The sequence below is a fragment of the Globicephala melas genome, chromosome 15, assembly GCF_963455315.2.
Source record: "Globicephala melas chromosome 15, mGloMel1.2, whole genome shotgun sequence".
NCBI classification, from domain to species: domain Eukaryota; kingdom Metazoa; phylum Chordata; class Mammalia; order Artiodactyla; family Delphinidae; genus Globicephala; species Globicephala melas.
The window spans coordinates 19842265-19864022 of NC_083328.1; the positions used below are offsets into that span (position 1 = coordinate 19842265).

At 45.9% G+C, this 21758-nt stretch overlaps 1 protein-coding gene across 3 annotated transcripts in view; it reads right to left on the reverse strand.

Moving 5' to 3' along the window:
* The window catches only part of PRKCB (protein kinase C beta), a 310170-nt gene that overhangs the window by 43957 nt on the left and 244455 nt on the right, over positions 1-21758 (reverse strand). For all 3 annotated transcript variants that reach the window (XM_030871519.2, XM_030871518.2, XM_060285527.1), the window contains exon 10: positions 12745-12918. In XM_030871519.2, the coding sequence (XP_030727379.1) occupies positions 12745-12918 (174 nt within the window). The remainder of the gene's footprint in view (positions 1-12744; positions 12919-21758) is intronic.

Genomic DNA, 21758 nt, shown 5'->3' on the forward strand with positions numbered 1-21758 from the left:
TACTTGTCGGTACTGGAAGATATAATTAGCACGTTAATCTTGTGACTTAGTGGCTATCATTGTTTAGTAAATCTTATTTTAATAAACAGTGGAGACTATTAAGTGAATCATATATAGGTAATAGGTAAGCTGTGGGAGCCAGCCTCCACCATGTCCCCTGTGATTTCCACTGCCCGGTGTTCACATCCTGGTGTAGTCCCTTCCCTCTGAGAATTGGACTGACTTGTGTAACCAACAGGATATTGTAAAAATGACAGTGTGTGGCTTCCGGGACTGGTCGCACTGTGAAATATGTGTTTCTGTTTTACTTACATATTAAGGTGGCTGGATCACTGTGTAAAAGGGGGTTTGCTGTCAAAAGTCACCAAGCTATTGTACGGAGCTGTAAGACCAGGAGGAGGGTAGCAGAGAAGTGATGTGTAGGGCAAAGGGTCCCTATGAAATCAATATAGGATTTGAAGTCTCTTTCCACTACTTACTAGCTGTGCAACAGCTGTTACTTAACCTCTCAGATCTCCAGCTTTCTCTCCATCTGTAAAGTGGACACGACCCACCTGCCCATAGAGTTAAGTACCAAGATGACATATGTAAAGTGTTCTAACAATGATGGCGGCCATACAACAAAGGTTTAATCCACCACTAAAAAAAGTGTTCCTTACAGTGCACAGAACTTTATCTTACATATAACAGTCATGTGTGCATTTATCAAATGTGTATTGAGTGTATAATAATTAGAATAAAAACAACGAAACGAAGTTACCACCTTGCAAGCACGATGTGACTAAGCCGAGCGCTTTACATATTGTGTCCCATTTATCTCTGAACAACCCAACATGACAAACATTACCTTTTCCCCATGGCAGGATTTGAACCCCGGGCAGGTTGGTTTCAGAGTCTACACTTGTAACCTCGTATTATGCAGCTTCCCGTGTAAGGTTCTGACCCAGACATTGTATGGATGTGTGGGTGTGTCCTGCCTTCTGGGAGCTTCCAGTCCAGGGGAGAAGAGAAGGGACGTCAAAAAAAGCTGGCAGACCACAAGGGACGGGTACAGGTTAATCAATCATTTTTGAAATGTCGAAGGACTTTCTCAGCCCGACTCTACTTCACCCTCTCAACATCTCTAATGAGAGGCAGAACCCTCCACTCCAAGCCATATGAGGTTTGCAAAAAGGTCGCTTACAAGTTAGTGGCAGAGCGGAGACAGTCAGCCAGAACTGCCCACACCCTGCCCCTGGTTCTTTGGGGGTTTTCTGATAGAAAACAAGCCTAAAAATAGCATCTGTCTTTGCTGCACATTGAAGAGAACCAAAACACTTGCTTTTAAAAATTATTTTTAAAACTAGCAGATGGCATCGGCCACAGAGAGAGAAGAAAGTGAGGGAGAGATTTCAGTTGCTTGCTTTCTGCTTGGAAGAACTCAACTTGCCCCCCCAGACTCATTAGTCAGAATCCCCACATCAGGGAGAGAGCTCCACGGTGGGTAATGCCACGTTCTGTGGTCTGTTTCTACCACTCACTGTATTCGGGGCAACCCTGACATCTGTCATCTTCGAACTGTACTGAGTGTGGCGTTGGCACACCAGTTCTTCAGCTATTAAACATTATGGTTGGCATCTTGTTGTCCTTTCATTTTCCGAGCAAACACTTAATGATGCCCACTCTTCGCCAGGCTCTTCTACTGCCAGAGATGCTACTGTGAACGATCTGTGGTGCCCGATGTTAAGGATTCCCCCAGGCAAGTGGGGAGACCAGATAAACTTCCAAATGGCAATGTCTCCCAAAATGGGGTGGGAGATCATTTTAGGTGGGCTATGTTTTTACCTTTCGAGTTTTGTGTTTATCTTAATGCATATTATTAAAAATATAACTAGCACTGAAGCCCCTGCTTTGACGGCTATTATTCCTGTAGAGGGAGAGTAGAATGCCTGGAGTTACAAAAGAGGAGATGGGATCAAGACATGGGATCGGATTATGATGAACTGCATAAGGCCATCCACCCAAACGTCAGTCATCTCACTTACGTTAAGACCTTTACCACGTTGTTCTAAATCATCTGCTAAAATTTACTTATTTTATAATGTTTTTTATTAACTTACCTTATTTTTTTTTTTACTTAAACACAGTTATTTAAAAATTTTAAAACTTCATACCAAAGTCATAAATGGAGATTCATTGTCTCTGTAAAAAAATAAATGCCTCTCTGGAGTCTATTGACTCCATGCTATCACCAGTCTGGCTTTGGTACATCAATCCCTTAAATGACTTATTTTTAAAATAAATGTAATTTGCCCATGTACTTCATCTCCCACTCCAACGCAAGGAACATCAAAATTTGGAAAACACTGCCAATGGCAATCTAGAGCCCATCTTGAGCAGAGAAGTGAATTTTAGAACTTTTATTGAGCATTGATGTTTGCAATTCATGGTATTAGGTGTTAAAAGGGCAAAAATGATAAGGTACAGGTCTTGCCGTCAGAAAATTCAGAATCTTGGTTAATTCCATAGGAATTCAGAATCATGGTTAATATACAACTAACTAAAGCCATCATCTAAAGTAGGATGTGTTCAGAGAAATTTCATGAGAGGGACTTCAGCTCACCCACTACCTCCAATTCTGACATAATTATTCCCCCCATAGTGCCCTGAAATCCGACTTTGTTCCCCACGCTTCCTATAAAATTATTCCAAGGCTTCACAGATCTTTCTCATAGTCACGTGCAGTGGGTTTGGATCAGGACCTACTTGCTGGCCTCTCCTACATGGACATCGGAAAGTATGTATTGAATATGGACCCCAAGTCCAGCTTGGTTCCTGCTACTTGCTCTGTTTTCCAAAGAGGACTTGTCACAGCTCAAAACATCAACTCTCATCGCTCTAGGCTGATGAATCTCGACTTCAATTTCTATCCTCTCCCTTTCTCCTGAGCTCCAGTCAGCTCCAGCTGGCTACAGGACGTTTCTACGTGGGTGTTCCACTGTCAACTCCAATTAAAAGCTCCGAAAGGCGAGCTCACCATCTTTCTCTTCAAACTAGCCAGTCTGCTCAACTTTCAAAGTGTTTCTTCCAAATTATCATCGTTATTGCGGTTACTTTTCATTTACACACTTGCCCTTGTCTCTGAAGCGTGAAACAACTTCAGTTAATTTTAAATTTCCTTTCTCCGTGACCGCTCATATTCAATCAGTAAATAAATAAAATTAAATATCTGTCTGTCACCGTAGCGTGCAAAATGGTGGGATAGAATTTTTCAAATTTGGAGTGTGAATATGAGGATAGTCTGATTTAAAACGCTGGCTGGATTGCATGTGCAGAATTCACCAGGGGAGGCCTTGGACAGGGCAGGGCATTTAAAGAGATAATCACTGTTCCTCCAAGACAGCTGAAAGTGGGATGTGACACAATGCCCATGTGACTGTCAGGAGGACACTTGCCACTTTTAATAAGATACCATGGACAGAGAAAATCAACAATGTGGGCAACTCTAAGCGCGTACCCTGCTCTAAGGTGAGTTGCATAAACGTTAATCTATTTAATGATCTTTAGTGATTTTCCAAGCTGGTCAGTGAATCAATCCTGTCTGTAAACTGTTCCTCTTACTGCAAAGATCCATCTGTTTCTATCAAGAAGCTGTGCAGTTAAGAGCCTTAGCTGTGGCACGAGCTAGTACTGGGTTCAAGTGCCGGTTATCCCGCTTACTTACTCTGAGACCTTGCATCAGTTACTTAAACTTCCCCTGCCTTCCTAAAGGGGCAGGAATAACTTCTCTTCCATATGGGTTTGCAAAGATGTAACAGATAATGCATGGGGTCCATGCAAACTCACAGAGGCTCACTCAAGTGAGTGTGTGGACACCTTCTTTCCTCTGTATTCTATAGCCTAAGAATCTCTATCAGAATCAAGCAACTTGATGCTCCTCTAACTGTATTTTCTGCTTTCTAAGCTTTGCCCTTCCACATAGAGAGCAAAGTTCTCAAGGGCTAGGGCCATCTCTCTTCTTCCTTGGAATTCTATGGACCTCTGATTATTGAATGAATATGCAAAAGCCACCATCAGAGGGCAGAGAGAACCAGGCTGTGTCTATTCCTCCCCACCCCGGCTCTATATGCCTGGGTTGCATTCCTGGGTCCTTTCCTGCACTCAAGATTCTTGGATGGCTTTAGTTGCCTGAGGCCCAGACACCTATCAAGCTCTCTCCAGCTTCCTCTCCTTGGATGCATTGAATACCATGTTTGCATTGCTAGCAGCAGGCTATGTCCTGCTCCAACCCAGCTGGCCTCCTTGGATTCAAGGTGGCATCTCCGACCTGACAAGAGCGCCAATTATTCCTTCCCTGTAGATACACCCCCTTCTTAAAGGTTCCTGCTGAATTAGTAGCCAATGACTAGGTGATTGGGCTAGGAATAAAACAACTGACCTATGCTGAATCAATCAGATTCTCTTTCCTGTGTATGAATTGGAATTCGGGGAATTTGGTGGATAGGCAAACTGCGAGGGACTAGGGAAGCCATGTTACCATGAGCGGGGGTGTGTGGGGGTGTGTGTGGGGGAAAACAAAGAAAGCAAGGAAAAAGAAACAGAGATCCAGTCTAGAAAGCTTTGAAGTTACAGTTTCTAGATCTTCATGACGCTCAGGTACATCTTTGTCTTTGGGTTGTTTTTCTTCCAATAATTCTTTTTTTTTTTTTTTTTTTTTTTAACATCAGCTAGTTTGGAAGAGGTATTCTGTTTCCTGCAACTCAACCATGGCCAACTGAGACTACGGCCAAGAGTTTCCTACAGCAACGCCCTTACATTAAACTATATCCTTGGATACTGCTGCCAACCCAGAGTTGACCCCGAGTTACCAGGACCACTTGGACACTCTCAGTGCTCAATGGACACGTCGTCAGGGGCCACCTCTACAAGTGGAATCATCCTCATCCCCCTCCCTGTCCCTTTTTGCATTCTGGGTTGACGCCCCTCCCGGCATGCGTTGCAACTGAGTTCCTGCTGGGCTACAACAGCAAATTTGGGGAGGAAGTAATTCCTGTCCTTCAATGACTCATAAAATCTAATTCTATTTTTTAAAAAAAGAAAAAAGAAGTGCATATGTTCAATTGAAAAGAAAACATTTAAAATAGATGTTTTGCTTAGGAGACTTAACTGCCTGTGCCCACTGGCGGTTGGGAAACTGCATGAATGTGCTGGGCTGACAATTGTACCCGGGAAAAACTGCAAAAGGGCTGGAGGAAACATAATCCTTTTGTGCCCCTCCAGCCAGGTGCCCCTCCAGCCCAGCTCAAATAATGCGGGTAGCCTCCCTTTTTGTTTGTTCTGCACTTTGTACACCACCTCTTTTATTTTTTATTATTATTATTTTGCGGTACGCGGGGCTCTCACTGTTGCAGCCTCTCCCGTTGCAGAGCACAGGCTCCGGACACGCAGGCTCAGCAGCCATGGCTCACGGGCCCAGCCGCTCCACGGCATGTGGGATCTTCCCGGACAGGGGCACGAACCCGTGTCCCCTGCATCGGCAGGCGGACTCTCAACCACTGCGCCACCAGGGAAGCCCACACCACCTCTTTTAATCCTCACTTCTTATGTCACTTTAAAGATGATGAAACGAATATGCAGATCTGTTAAGTGACTTCCTGGAGGTCACACAGCCAGTAATCACAGACCCAGATTTATCTGACTGAGAAGCTGGTGTTTATCCCTTTGTGCTTCTAGAACAACTGGCCTAAACCCCATTCTCTGAAGATCAGTTCCTCTAATGAGCAATTCTCTAAAAATTCAAGCCCCTTCTGATGGCTTTTGTATCTGTGTATTTGAGTATTAACTTTTGCCATCTTGTGGCACATTCAACACTTTTAACTTGTTTTATCATCGACTCTCCTGAAATAATATAAATTCAAAATGAAGACAATTATCCACTGGCCCCTCCCTAAATCAAATCAAAGTTTCGATTTATCTTATCTGTGTCTCTGATTCTTTTCCGTGTGCAGATTCAATTTTAAAACATTTAGAATAATCTCTTAAATAGAATGTAATATCTTACATTTTCTGTTAACATTGTGCCATGCATGCTTTTCAAGGGTCTTTAAAATCCAGTTGTCTAAGAATACTTCTGATGTAACTTTGCTTTTCTAAACAAGTTTTTAGAAATTAAATGTGTATCGTTTTAAGAATGACAAAAATTGTTTTGTATATTGGCAGGGTGTCTTTTTCCTTTTTATCTATTCTGACCACCTTCAAGATTTTTCTGTTTTATCAAGCATCTTTTATCTTCCAAATTCTAAGTCTCTAGCAAAAAAACCATATCAAATTTGCAGCATGTTATAATAAATTTGTCATTTTTTAAAGGTAGATGATTCATAAAAGAATTCTGGGTCACAAAATACAAAATGACGCTCCACTCAGGCTACACTGGCCTCCTTGCTGCTCCTCATATATGCCGAGCATGTCACTGCCTCAGGCGTTTACACTCACTCTCCCTGCTGTCTAGAACACTTTGCCCCTAGACATCCACGTGCCTCGCTCCCTCATTTGCTCTGGTCTCTGCTCAAATGTCATCCTTATCAGAAAGACCTTCCTTGATCATCCAATCAAAAATAGCATCTCTGTCTTCATCCATCCATCTCTCCCCCCTTTATTTTTTGTTATTATTGTTTATTATCTGTCTCCTCCATTCGAATGTAAATTCCAAAGGAACAGGGGACTTTATCTCTTTTGTTCACTGATGTACCCTCACAGGGATGCAGCTGGGTCCTGACATATTTATGTCAACAAATAAATATTTGTTGACAGAATCAATAAGCCTTAGTACCCCCTGTAGACTGGCAGTAATGATCTGACTTTCAGGGATGCTGGCTTTAGGGATACTGCCTATTCCAGCCAGGACGCCTCCACCTCTGGAGCACCAGTCTGGGGGTCAGAGGATATGCAACTCCAGAAGGTGAGCGTGAGATGATGATGACCACCTTCACGGGCCTTCCTGCTCACCTGAGCCAGGTTAACAATGGTTTGTTTCACCTATAGGCAGGGCTCCCTAAATTTGAAAATCACTCCCACCACGAAATCTTTCCAATCATCGCAACATCCTTGTGGGGTAAGTAGGTGACTCTTTCATAGTGAAAAGAACACCTGAAGGGGCATGAGGACACCTGCCACTTACCGACAGTGTAACCTGAGGCATTTCAAATTTCTGAGGGTTGGTTTCCTTTGCAGAAGTGGGGACAGTAATACGTGCTTGTGGTGTTCTTGTTAAAATTAAATGTGATCATGACAATGAAGATAATTTCTAAACTAGAAAAAGGAATCTGGAAGTAAGGCAGAGGCAGGATAGCAAGGCTTCGGGGTTTGGGGTTCTAGAGTCTTACAGAACAAATGCCAGCGCCACCCCCCTCACTGTGTGTGGCATTGCTCAAGTTACCGAACTTCTCTGAATATCAGCGCCCTTATCTATACACTGGGGGTAGTCACAGGGCCCACCCAGTCGAAGTGTCAGCAGGATAAAATGAGAGGTTACCTGTAGAGCCCTGAGCACAGTGCCTGACACAGGCTGACACACTAAGGCTGCTGCTTTTTGTGGTTTTGATCATCCCTGTTGAGGCCACTTTGGTAGCCACTCAACATAATTTGCTAGCAAAAGCTTGGGCTCTGGGTTCAGTGGGCCTGTGACCCTGTGCTGTGTCCAGGGAAAACTACCCTACATCCCAGTTCCTCAATCCATTCACCTGCCAAGTCGGGTGTCAGATAATCCCTTCCACCCAAGATGTTTTGTGAGGGTGGAACGAAACAGAGTTTTCAAAGGCCCACAGGATGGCAGATGCACAGACAGAAATTCAGATCCACTCCAGGGATGGGAAAGCTGAAGGAGGAAGCACCAGGTGAAGGATGTGGCCGGGCCCCTGCTGGAGCCTGGAGACAGGTTGGCTGCTGGCGGTTCTGCCCCCACGTGTGTCAGGTAGAGTGGAAATCGGGTAACGTACACTCAAAAGACCTCATAGTGCAGTGATTAAGTGTAAAGGCCCTCGGAGCCAGGTTGCCTGGGTTCAAGTCCTGGCCCTGAAACGTACTAGCTGTATGGCCTCAGTGCCCGTCTGTGACATTGGGACGATGTCGGGACCCATGCAAGGGCTGCCACGGATGTGGCTTATGCCTCACGTATAGTAGGCATTATTAGGTCTTTGAAATAAATTCATGTAAAATTAAAATATATGTGCTTAGCCAAAAGAAAAAGTAAATGAAAAACATTTTCAGTGGGGGCCTTTCACTCAATGAGCATCTGCTGCTGAGTGGACGTGAGATGGGAGGGTCTCTGCTCTCCCCTCAGCCAACCCCGCTCAGCCCCCCAAGGGCCTCGAGTTCAGCTGGCAGGGAGTGTATCTCCCCAAGCCAAGCGTAACTCTGCTATTTAAAGTTACATTTCCCCCCCAAACAATACAGCCCCTCAACATGAGTTCACGATTTCATCTGATCCTCACCAACAAGAAAGCAACCTGTTCCGTCCCTGGCCTTGCTGGAGTGTGAGACTGTGGGTCGGTCTTCAGTAGGAGGCCTCCATCCCCATACAAGACTCGAATTCACTCAATTCTTGTGTTTTATGTTCTCTCGGTTCTTAATCTCTATTTCCTGGCAGGTGACAACTCCTGGAGGGGACCCAGGGTGCTGCACAATTTCCATGCACATCCAGACCCTACTCTCCAATTCCAGAAAGCATAATGAAATCCAAGGCTCAATGTTAAAAGAAGAGCCTCAAATCCACTCTACTCTGTCGTGTTTAAAACAGTAAATTACAAATTAAGATACTGTACTTAATGAATATTAGTCACAAATGACCAAGTTCCCCCAATCTCAACACATCCAGCTAAAATTGAAAACTGCTGCTCCAAGTCAGCCCGGCCTTGAGAACAAGATCTCCTTGTTTACCACTCAGTCTGTTTACCACTGAGACTGTCCTTTATGTGGTGATGTCCACGAGTCAGTTTGGGAACCACCAACGGAAAAAAAGAAAAGATGTGAGAATGAGAGAGTCTAGAGGTCTAAGAGTCTAGTCTAGTCCCGTTTCTGTCACTATTTGAATACCTTTAGGCCTTAACTCCCCAAGGTAACACCAGGGATATGGACTTGTAAGATGTATGCCCTTCCTGATCTTTGCCAAGTCCCATGTAATGTGAATTATTGCTCACTGAATATTTTTCTTTACAAGGACTCTATTCTCTCTCTCTTTTTTTTTTCTGCAGTACGCGGGCCTCTCACTGTTCTGGCCTCTCCCGTTGTGGAGCACAGGCTCCGGACGCGCAGGCTCAGCGGCCATGGCTCACGGGCCCAGCCGCTCCGTGGCACGTGGGATCTTCCTGGACCAGGGCACAAACTCGCGTCCCCTGCATCGGCAGGTGGACTCTCAACCACTGCGCCACCAGGGAAGCCCAAGGACTCTATTCTTTTACTCAAAAATTTTATTTTAAAAGCAAACTTTTGTCACCTTTGGGGCGTAACAGTGAGCCAGTTCATGAAAACTGTCAAATAAAAAAAAGTGTCACGCATCTATCCTGCCTTTCCTATATGAACTGTATCACCAGGGTACCAAGCAACAGATGAGGAAAGTCTCTCTTTATAAAAGAATTCCAACTAATAAAGAAAAAGGAATGACAGAATTAGGATATCACCATCTCACAATCCTTAATGAATTCATGGATCTAGGCACAGAGCATCATTGGTTGCCAACACTTTACAAAAACAGAGACAACTGGACATTATGTGACTTTGGATGAAAAAACACACAGCCATCTATGGTCTTGCCAAAGGGGTCAAACCTGGGTCTGACCGAACCTCTAGGTCCAGCTACCAATTTGCAGAAAACACAGAGGACAGAGGAAACATGTGGAGGGGCCCCATGACTATGCACTCAGCAAAATCCAGACTGTGAAAACGCTGTGGCTCAAACAGCCCAGGATCTTTAGCAGATAAAAGAAAGGGATGGAAGGAATGGAGAGGGAAATCACCCTATTAAAAGACAAATCAAATTTCTACAAATGGGAAAGAGTAAACTGTCTTATCAAGGGATGCTAAAACTTAAGTGATAAAACTATAGAGACAGGCAAGGAAGTCAAGCTACCATTTGTGGGGAGGTTGAGATTGGGACGTAGAGAGGCTTCTAGAGTGGCTGCTAAAGTTCCTTCTCAACCTGGATGGTGGTATGAGGAACTTAACCTTGTAATAACTCATTATTAAAACATCAATTGTGTGTGGTTTCTCTATATTTGTCTTATAATATCTCAAAATTTAAAAATGAAAAGACTTTATATTGCCATAAATGAAAGAAATCTGTAAAAATATATAGAAAATAAAAGCAAAACAGCGACTTAGAAACTGCTCTTTGCCAAAGCTCAGAACCTGAAGCTTGGTCCTCTCTCTTCGTTAAAAAGTCAAGTGTTTGGGCTTCCCTGGTGGCGCAGTGGTTGAGAGTCTGCCTGCCGATGCAGGGGACGTGGGTTCGCGCCCCGGTCTGGGAAGATCCCATATGCCGCGGAGCGGCTGGGCCCGTGAGCCATGGCCGCTGAGCCTGTGCGTCCAGAGCCTGTGCTCCGCAATGGGAGAGGCCACAACAGTGAGAGGCCCGCGTACCGCAAAAAAAAAAAAAAAAAAAGTCAAGTGTTAAAAAGATGTTAATGGCCATGGTAGCACCAAACAGAAACATTCTCTTTGAGGTACTCAGAAGAACATAAAGTGAACTGAAAAGAATGTAATTTAAAATCCGTGCACCACCCAAAATCCCCCTTTGAGCTACCCAGGACCATTCTGCATGGCGGTGCCCGCTCTATACTTTCGCAAACACGATTTCAGCGCTTAGTCCTGCCTGCAGTGGAGTGAACAATGTTCTTGTAGCCCCTCGTCACCAGCAGACCCCAACAAGAGGCTGGTGGGCCAAAGCCACACAGGGGAATACTGTACACATTTGCCTAGAATGTTCCTTCTCTTGATGACCTGTGGTAGGGAGATTGTCTGGGATTCAGGGAACGGGCCCCAGCAGAAAATCATCCCTGCACCCAAAACATAGATGCCCCTGTGGCGATCAGGCAACAACCTCTCCAAGTTCTGCTATCACAGCCCCCCATTGCATTGTTTTGTAACTATCCCCACGTCTGTTTACTTTGCTTTAAGAGCATGACCTTCTCAGAAACAGGACCCAGCTTACCCAGCACTATACCTCAGTACTTGGTCCAGGCCAAGGCCAATGCTAAATGCTTGTGAAGTGAAGAACCAGCATCTATGAGCGTGTACCAGGTACCAAGCACTGTGTTAAGTGTTTCTCATGTATAATCTCATTTCCTCCTCATAGCAACCTTGGACGTAGCTCATTCACAAATGAGGAGACTGATACCAAGAGGTTTTCTAATTTTCCCAAGGCCACTCGGCCAGAAAGTGACACAGCTGGGATCTTGACCCCAAATGTGTCAAGAGACTACTTAGAACAGGGACAGGGCTGGGTTCTGGCTCTTCCCCTTTCACAACAGGTAGTTCTATGCCTGGCGTATGGTCTGCACTGAGAAAACCCACCCCAAACCCAGTTCTGCGTCTTCCTAGGCTGGAGGGACTCAGTCTAACTTAGCAGAGCACAGGACTTGGTGATGTTGGAGAAGAGAGCAAGCCTCAAGCTTTAAGGTACACACAACTTGCAATAGTGTCCCGTCTTGCACAGGGGTTGGGCTCTACAATCAGGATGTAGGGTGAGAACTGGAGAGAGTCAAAATAATCTTGAAAACTCCCTTAAAGCATCTTCAAGACACTAGGCCTTTGGCCCTTAGAAGCTCCCAAAGCAAGAATTAACTTTATATCTCTTTGCATTTACGCTCTGCCTCATCTCTCCCCTGCCCCCTGCCCCGCCCCGCCACGGTGCCTGGTACCTGGGAAAGGCTCACAGATGAGGTATAGAGCTGAGTAAGCTGGGTCCCGTTTCTGAGAAGGTCATACTCTTAAAGCAGAGGAGACAAGACATGTGGATACAAGGCAATGGGGTCTGTCATAGCAGAACCTGGAGAGGTGAATGGGTCCCCAAATTGTTGCCTGATTGCCACAAGTACCCCCCTAGGTATGGAGACCAAGGTTTAGTCTGAACAGGGGAAAGGTAAGGAGTTGCTTGAAGGGACATCTCTTATTCTGACAGATAGAGGTAGAACCACAGTCAATAGCAGACAGTGCACAGATGCCCCCTTCTTCTTAGGAGCCTGGTTCTGACCTCACTCGTCCCTGCCCAGGCTGTGTCCCCTGCCCCGGGAGTCCTCTGAGGGCTGTGTTCTCAGGCAACCCCTCCTCCAAGAAGGTCCATGCAACCTGCAACGTGAACTCGTGCATTTATCTGAAAAGTCCACAGGGCCGACTGTGACCCTCTAGGGGCACATAGGAGGACCTTATCCCTCATCCCCATCTGTAAGTTCTGCTAGTACATCTCAGATTGTGAGTCCTGAGTTCCTGTCCGCAAGTCACCTCTCGCTGCCAGAGGAAGGCCCTGCTCCCTTGGTTATAAAACCAATTGCCTGAGTTCTTTATCTTTGTTGAAACAGCATCTGCCTCAGGGGAGAGTGCTTCTCAGCCGCAACCTCAGAAATTCTCCGCGGCCGGCTGTCCCTGGGCCCTGACAGCTTCCTGTCTCTAGGAGGGGAAGGGTCCGGGTGTCTGTTTGGGGTGGCCGCTGCCGGGACAGCTCTGGCCAAAGCCTGAAGGCTGGAGAGGGAGTGGCCCAGGTCCCCAGGCAGTTACCATGGTCTGGAAGCAGGAATGCAGCTGGGTCAGGAAGGGCGGCTTCCCGGGCAGGGCCAGCACCCGCTTCTCCACCATCGTGCATTCCACGTCATCGTCTTGAATCACCACGTCCTTCTTCAGGATCTTCACGGCGTACAGCTCATCTGTGCCCTTCCGCTCTGAGAGCATGACCTGCGAGAGAGCGGGCACGTCAGTGTAGTAGCGGAAGGGGCCCCGGGGAAGCCACAGGCGGCTGACGGTCACTCAGATCTGCTCCAAGCTTAGTCCACGTGCCCTCGGTGGATGCTGGTACGACACGTGAAGTTTCCCACAGACCTCGCACCTTGAATGGCTGAACCCAGTCAACAGAGGATGGTTCCAGAACAGAGACAGACTCACAGACGTAGAAAACACACTGATGGTGACTAAAGGGAAAAGTGGTGGGGGCAAGGAGGGATAAATTAGGAGTTTGGGGTTAACAGATACACGCTACTATAAATAAAATAGATCAACAAGGACCTGCTGTGTAGCACAGGGAATTCAGTATCTTGTAATAACATATAATGGAAAAGAATCTGAAAAAGAATAAAGGTACATAAACTGAATCACTTTGCTGTACACCTGAAACGAACACAACATTGTACATCAATTATACTTCAAATATTTAAAAAGCGTATCACTAAAATTTTTTTTTTAATTTTTTAAAAATAGAGGATGTTTCCAAGAGTGATGAGCAAGCATTCGGATATCCCTTTGGGATATGTATCAATGCCAGCCGAACATGACGAGAATACAAACCCCATGAGGGCAAGTATCTTTGCCTGCTTTGTTCACTGGTGTAACCCAAGAGTCTGGAACGGTGCCTGGCACACAGTAGGTGTTCAAGAAGTATTTGTTGAAGGAGGGAATGAGTGAATTCCTGAAAGAACTGAATTTGGGGCAACTGTTTCCGTATTCTTTCAGTTGTTTAATATTCATTAAGAGCCTTTTAAGCACCGGGGAAGCAGCATTAGATGAGCAGGCACGTTCTCTGACCCTGCATTCTAGGGAGGAAGGAAGACTTTGGACATTAATTACAGGGATGATTAATGTAATATTTTAACATCCTCTCCTGTTGTCCTGGGGCTTCCTTTCATGCAGCTGTGGTCACAATCCGAGCATGTTAATCAGTGTGGCTTGTGACACATCATTATTTGCACTGGCTGTGACTATGCCAGAGAGAACAGGGACCAGCAGGTACCATTCTCAAGAAGCCTCTTAGGGAGCATGGGGCGGGACCACACTGTACAAGACCTAACCTGGTCTGGGGGCTTCTGAGATGGCTTCCTGGAGGAAGAAGCAATCGGACTGAAGTAACTATATACTGTGTGTACTGTGTCAGACATTTTGCAGGCAATAATATCAATCACCACAATATTCTGAGTGCTGACCAGGGTGCCAGACAATGGTTTTCATTTATTATGTCTCATTCACTTTGCCTAAGACCCTAGGAAGTCGGGACCATTAAGAACCCTATTTCAAGGGGGGAGGAGCAGTGGGGTGGGGGGTTAAGAGGTACAAACTATTAGGCATAAAATAAGCTCCAAGGGCATATTGTACAACACAGGGAATATGGCCAATATTTTATAATAACTGTAAATGGAGTATAACCTTTAAAACTTGTGAATCACTATACTGTACACCGGTAACATATAATATTGTACATCAACTACACTTCAATAAGAAATAAATAAATAAGTTTAAAAATTAAATAATTAATTAATTAAAAAGAAAAGAGCCCTATTTCATAGGAGCCCGGGGCTCAGGGAAGCTAAGTGACCTGTCACACTACAAATTCAGTTAGGGACAGAGCCAGGATTTGAACTCCGGTTTACCTGATCCCAAGGTCTCTGCCTTTATACACTCCACTTGTGAGAGTTCCAGAAGAATCCTCAAGGAGTTTAGGTGGCTGGGGAAATGAAATGCTCATCCCTGACTCAGCTGGAGGATCAGAGACAGCAACAGAGGCCTGGGACCAGAGGGAGTGACACACAGAGGGAGCCCCGAGGCAGGAGGGCAGCTTGCACAGTCCGCTCAGCTCCTGCCCTGATGGTAAGAGGCCTGACTGGACTCCTGCACGGCAGCTCTGGGCTGCGATCGCCGCCCCTCACAGAGGCCCGTCTCCTGCCCGCACCACCTTCTCTCTCATCACAGCCAGGGGTGGCCATGGGCGATTCAGGCCTAGGAATCTAGAGCACTGCGGGAGAAAGTCCCTGACGCACACCTCCGCATCAAGAGGACTTTTCCGACCGCTTCCTCCCCCAGCCTCACCATAGAAATACGAGCTGCCAGCTGGGCAGGTCCTCCATGCCAGGCATCTACTCAGCCCTCACAGCAGACCCACTCGCCCCCATGGCAGAGGAGGGCTCAAAGTGCTAGAGTGCGTGTCTTTAGCTCATTTCCCATCTCCCTCTGCTCCCTCATGGGTACCCAGAGCCGTTTTTCCTTCCCTAGTCCTCAACCAAGGCAGAACCAATGACTCCACTAAGATGTTAAGAGTAGGCTGGAGATAGGGGTTTTCTGTTCCCAGATTCCTGAGAAGGCAGGGCTGGGGCAAGGGCGGAGAGGTGACTTAGCCAGAGGCGAAAGGGTAGAGAGACTGAAGGAGGATGGAAGCAGAGTCATCAGCTGAGAGGACCCCCAAGTACAACAGGAGGGGCTCAGTGCTGAGCTGGCTGTGAGTGTGGCAACCCCACTGCCCTGTCACCACTGGTCGACGTACCATCTAACAACCCAGAGTACTCGTAGACAACCCACCCCACCCCACCACCACCCAGGAACACAGGGGAGGAGCCCTGGACACCTTGAATGTCAATGCAGTCCCCTGTCTGGAGGAGTAGCAGGACAGATGGCTGGGAATTTCCCCAGGCACCAGAGGCAGGGGTGAACGCCCTACGTCTGTTTCAATTACTCCCCTTCTACAGATGAACAAACTGAGGCTCAGAGAGATTAACCTGCTGGAGCTGATGATTGTTCTAAAAGTGCAGATCTGACCAGGCTACTCAAATGTTTCCAGTCCCTCAGTGACTCCCGCAAGTCAAACAATTTCCTGACCACATCCTGTTCTTTCTTCTCCTCTGGCTCTTCTATTGCCAGTGCCTGTAGTGTCCTTCCACACGCTTTCACTGCTCAGAAAATCTGAGATTCAGCTCAGATGTTCCCTTCCTCTCTATCCCTCAATGATCCACGTAGACCAAACAGGTCACTCCCTCCTCTGGACACTGGGACTGCTTTGTATCTATGGCAGGTACTTTAGGGCAAGTGTTTCCAAACTTCAGTCAATCATTCACGTGCCTTTTTCACATTTTTTCCCTACCACCTAAACTGGTATTTACTTATTATTTTTTAAATCTAGTCACATCTTTACTTAACTACATTTATCTGAAAAGGAAATTTTATATCACCACCATTAATGGCAAGCCAGTATCACCAGCCATAAGTGGAAGATGAGCATAAAAGTAAATAAAAGTGGGGGCTTCCCTGGTGGCGCAATGGTTAAGAATCCGCCTGCCAATGCAGGGGACACGGGTTCGAGCCCTGGTCCCGGAAGATCCCACATGCCACAAAGCAACTAAGCCCGTACGTCACAACTACTGAGGCCCACATGCCTAGAGCCCGTGCTCCGCAACAAGAGAAGCCACTGCAAAGAGAGGCCCGTGCACTGCAACGAAGAGTAGCCCCCACTCGCCGCAACTAGAGAAAAGCTCGCGCGCAGCAACAAAGACCCAACACAGCCAAAAAATAAATAATAAATTTATTTTTTAAAAAAAGTAAATAAAAGCAAAGCAGTGCTAGGAAATTCTAGCTGGATACTGCTGGCTGTTGAAGGTTCCAAGCCAGGCCTGTGTTTTTCTCTTGTTTAAGGTAAAAAGTGGTATTAGCAAACGTTAGCTATTAATGGCACGTTGTCATCAAATGAGACTTTCTGATTCAAGTAATTAGAAAGACTAAGAGAAAACGTAAAAAGAGAAAAACCTTATCATTCATATGGCACCTATGTACCACCTTAAAAAACTCAATTACTCAACTAAAATCATCTTGCAAATCATCAAGACTATGTGCTTCACACCTTAGATAATACTGTTGCATTTGTAGAGATATTTATCTTTCAGTCAATCAACAGGGATGTGTGAAGATTCTCAGTGCCTCGCCCTGCCCTAAGCCACAGGGGTAGAGGGGAGAATAGCCAGTACCAGAGGACACCCCCTCACATCCTGCAAGTGCTACACAAAGGGGCAAACTCTGGAAAATTCTCCTATAGCATCTGGAGGAAAACAGAGCTGACACACACAAAGCATTAATAACAATTTAGAGATAGAACTGAATCAAGTTCTAGAGCAGGGGCCAGCAAACTTTTTCTGTAAAAGGACAAAGAGTAAATATCATAGGCTTCAGGGGACAGTCTCTGTATCCACTACTCAACTTGCCACTGTAGTGGGAAAGCAGCTGTAGACCACACACAAGTGAATGGGTGTGACTGTGTCCCAATGAAACTTTATTTATAAAAATAGCTGGTGGGCCCAGCACCAGTAGTTTGCTGAACCCTGTTCTAGAACATGTATTTCAAAAAAGATCAGGAAAAAATAAGAGTGACTACATTATCAAAAGTGGCCACAGTTAAAAAAAATAGAACTACCAGAAGACCCAGCAATCCCTCTCCTGGGCATATACCCTGAGAAAACCATAATTCAAAAAGAGTCATGTACCACAATGTGCACTGCAGCTCTATTTACAGTAACCAGGACATGGAAGCAACCTAAGCGTCCATCATCGGATGAATGGATAAAGAAGATGTGGCACATATATACAATGGAATATTAGCCATAAAAAGAAATGAAATTGAGTTATTTGTAGTGAGGTGGATGGACCTAGAGACTGTCATACAGAGTGAAGTAAGTCAGAAAGGGAAAAACAAATACCGTATCCTAACGCATATATATGGAATCTAAAAAAAAAGGTCTGAAGGAACTAGGGGCAGGACAGGAATAAAGACACAGACGTAGAGAATGGGCTTGAGGACACGGGGAGGGGGAAGGGTAAGCTGGGACGAAGTGAGATAGTAAAATAGTAAAATAGATAGCTAGTGGGAAGCAGCCGCATAGCACAGGGAGATCAGCTCGGTGCTTTGTGACCACCTAGAGGGGTGGGATAGGGAGGGAGGGAGGGAGACGCAAGAGGGAGGGGATATGAGATATGTATACGTATAGCTGATTCACTTTGTTATACAGCAGCAACTAACACAACAATGTAAAGCAATTATACTCCAATAAAGATGTTAAAAATAAAAAAAAGTGGTCACAGTTTAACTTGGATATGGACCCTAGCATGCTTTTCATTTCTTCCAACTCCTTCTTAGAGCCTTCTGATTGGGCAGGGGACTTATCTGGCCACAGCTGATTGGATTAGAGGTGGAGAACTGATCTACGTTGAACCAATCAGATTCTCTCATTGAAAGATGTGGAATTAGGATGCTCCATGTAGGCAGTCTAGGATCCTGAAAAGAAAAACACACAGATCTGCCTAGAGTGGTCCTTTCCTACCACATGCAGGCAAAGAAAAGTGACCCGGATGTGTGGGGGAAACAAGAAGGTCAGGGAGGGCTTCCCTGGTGGCGCAGTGGTTGGGAGTCCACCTGCCGATGCAGGGGACACGGGTTCATGTCCCAGTCCGGGGGGATCCCACATGCTGTGGAGCGGCTGGGCCCGTGAGCCATGGCTGCTGAGCCTGCGCCTCTGGAGCCTGTGCTCCGCAACGGGAGAGGCCACAACAGTGAGAGGCCCGCGTACCGCAAAAAAAAAAAAAAAAAAGAAAAAAAAAAATGAAGGTCAGGGAATGAGCAAAGGCCTTGCTTTCCAGCTCTTGGTTCCAGTCTCTCAGGAGGCTTGGCTGTTTCCATAGAAACCTCCATATCTCCCCAATAAAGTTATTATTTTATTTATACTAGCTTGAGTGGATGTCTACCTTTTAAAGATCTATAAGACAAAATTATAGCTTGAGGAGTACAAATGCTTAATAAAATAAAAATGTCAGTAAGTCAAATAGCATCAGGTTAGTACATGACCTAAAACAAGACAAATTCCATCATTTATAAATTCCATTCTTCAGGTGCCTCTTGCCTATATCAGAACCACGTGGGGTACCTGTTTACAAGGCAGATTCCAAGCGCCACCTCTCATCCAGAAGCTCTGACTGTGGCCTGGGAGGACGCATTTTAACAAGCGCCTCCCTTCCCCGTGATTCTAATCACTAAATTTGTTGCTCTGAGGAACTCTGAGGTAATATCAGAATTGATTCATTTAATATGAGGGATAGGAGGTGTCTAGAAGTAAAACAGATAGAATCCTTTTATTTTGAGTGTCCCAACGCTCTCTCCGCAGTCGTTACCAGGGGTGGAAAGGGAACTTTGCTCCTTAATATTCGAATCGAGCTTTCCTTTCCATAGGAATCTCTCTGCCCTTGGAGAGCTTTCTGAGAGCTTCCTAGAGCTTTCCCGGTATCATGAAAGAAGTGATATTCTGTGGTGGTTTCAAAACATGTCTGTAAATATCTGACACTCCTCAGTGAAGGGGCAGAGTCTGTGGCCTCTGTTCTGGAACCCGGGCAGCCTATGTGACTGCTTCAATGAATGGAATACAGTGGAAGGGATCCTGTGTGACTTGGGAGATAGCAGCTTCTCTCAGTTTCTCTTGGGACACCTGCCTTTGGAGCCCTAGGCCACCGTGCTAGTGAGGCCACAGCATGAGACCACGTGAAGAGGCCTGGAGACCACACAAAGAGCTTGCTGCCTAGACAGCACTGGGTGCTCCAGCCTCAGCTGTTCCAGCTCCAGCCACTGCAGGACAGAGCCCAAGCCACAAGCAACCCGTGAGACTTCCCAATCTCCTGACCCACATACACCATGAGAGATAATAATATACAAGTGTTGTCGTTTTTAAACCTCTGAGTTTGAGGATGATTTGTGATGCAGCAACAGGCAACTAGAACAGATTCATCTGAGTTCATATGTGCCCTAATGCAACCCAGCCTTGTCAGGTGTGGCCCCTGTTACCTTGCTTTATTTATTTCTTGTGTTTGGTTATGAACGCTCTTTTTAATCGAAAAACTTTTAAGACTTCAATTGAGATGGGCAACAGAGATGGAATTCAGTCTGCCTTCCAAATGTATCACCTTTCCTAGTCTCACCCAGGACTTGGGAGGCTGGCCAATTCATTTATTCGTTCAGTAAACATGAATTAAGTGTCTGGGATGCGCCAGGCACTGGCGATGCAGAATGACAATCCCTTCAGGAGGCTTACACACCGGCGCAAATGAGTCCAATTCAATTATGATTAAACTCCTGAAAGAGAAGTTCATGGTGCCCTGAGAGTGTTCACATGGAGGACTTAACCTGGTTTGGTGGGCCGGCAAAAGATGCCCTGGGGAAGTGATGGTTAAGCTGAGACCTGAAGGATGACCAGGACTAGCACAGTGGACATGGGGGAGGCATATTCCAGCCAAAGGGAAGCCAACTGTGTTCCCTTAGGATTAAACTACCTGGATCCACAAATCTTGGTCTAGAATTACTGTAGGAAGTGAGCTCTTAAGCTCTAGAACTCAAAGTCCAGATGCCAACTCCCAGCCCTCTGAGATGTCTCCAGCAGAGAGAGCAGCAGTAGCACCAAGTCGGGTGGCTGGACAAAGAACGGGTGACATTCAAAGGGAATGGGCCAATGTGTGTGCCAGGGAGAAAGACAATGCTGGGATGACCAGCATGTGAGAGAAGGTGGCCAGTTTGGGGCTGATATGATAACCACCCCCATTTCTTACCTACTCTGTGCATTATTTCATTTAATTCCACACAGATGGGTAGTATAGGTACTGCTACCATCCCCATTTCACAGGAGAGGAAGCCAGGGCTTAGAGAAGTTAGGTGAGTGGTCCAAAGTCACTCTTACTAGGAAGTGACCCTTCTAGGTCACCTACCTCCAAAGTCCATGCTCTTAACCATCTGATTCTCTGAGCCCTGAGCACCAAGTGTTGGGTCATGAGGCTGTACTGTCTGCAAATTATTGCTGAAGTGTTTCAAATTCGACTCCAGATCCTGGCCCTGTTCTCCTTTTCCTACCCATCCTACCTGTTGAGACTTCAGCCCTTGAGGCCTAATTCATGGTCAAGAACAGAACACTTACGTCCTTTCTCCATTTCTTATACAACCACTAACAAACCACTCATCCACTTGTCAAGATGAGCTTGGTCTGAGTCAGTTCATCCATCTAGTCCAAGAGCTCTATTGGGAATTGTGTGCCAGGCATGATGCCAGGCACTGGTGATGCGTCCACGAACAGGACAGACGTGGCCCTGCTTCCAAGCAGTAAGTGGCTTGAGAAGACCTTACTCCCTCCATCCGTGCCCTGAAGTGTTGGTACGAGAGAGAAAAATGACAGAAAAGCAGCCACAGCACCAGCAATGGCGATGGCCATGATCTAAAATGCTCCTTTACGTAGACATGATTTTTTATTAATTGTCTCTCGCAGTTTCTGGAGCTTCCACTTCAGTTAATACCAACATCGAGGGCATGGGCTGTTTGTTCAGCTGTCCCTCCATCTCTAGGGTGAGGATTCCAAACAGATTGAAAGGCTGTCTTGAAGTGACGTTCTTATCAAATTCCAAGCCACATCTGTTCCCCAAGAATCTTCTGGGAGAGATGTGATCAGCAGCAGCAGCTCTGGTGACAGCAGATAAAATGCAAGGTAGCCCAGGGACTCCTAGCCTGAAAGTTGATGGAGATGAACTTAACTGGCAAATCCAAACGGCCAAATGTGCCTGGAACCTTGGTCCTTGACCATGGGACAAGATGGCATCATGGTTAGGGCAGGGACTTTAGAATTAGGAGACCTGGTAAATATCCAAGTTCCACCACATACTAGCTGCATGACCTTGGGAAAGTCATTTAACTTTTCTGAACCTTAATTTCCTCGTCTATAAAACAGATACACTAGCAATGCTCAGCTTTG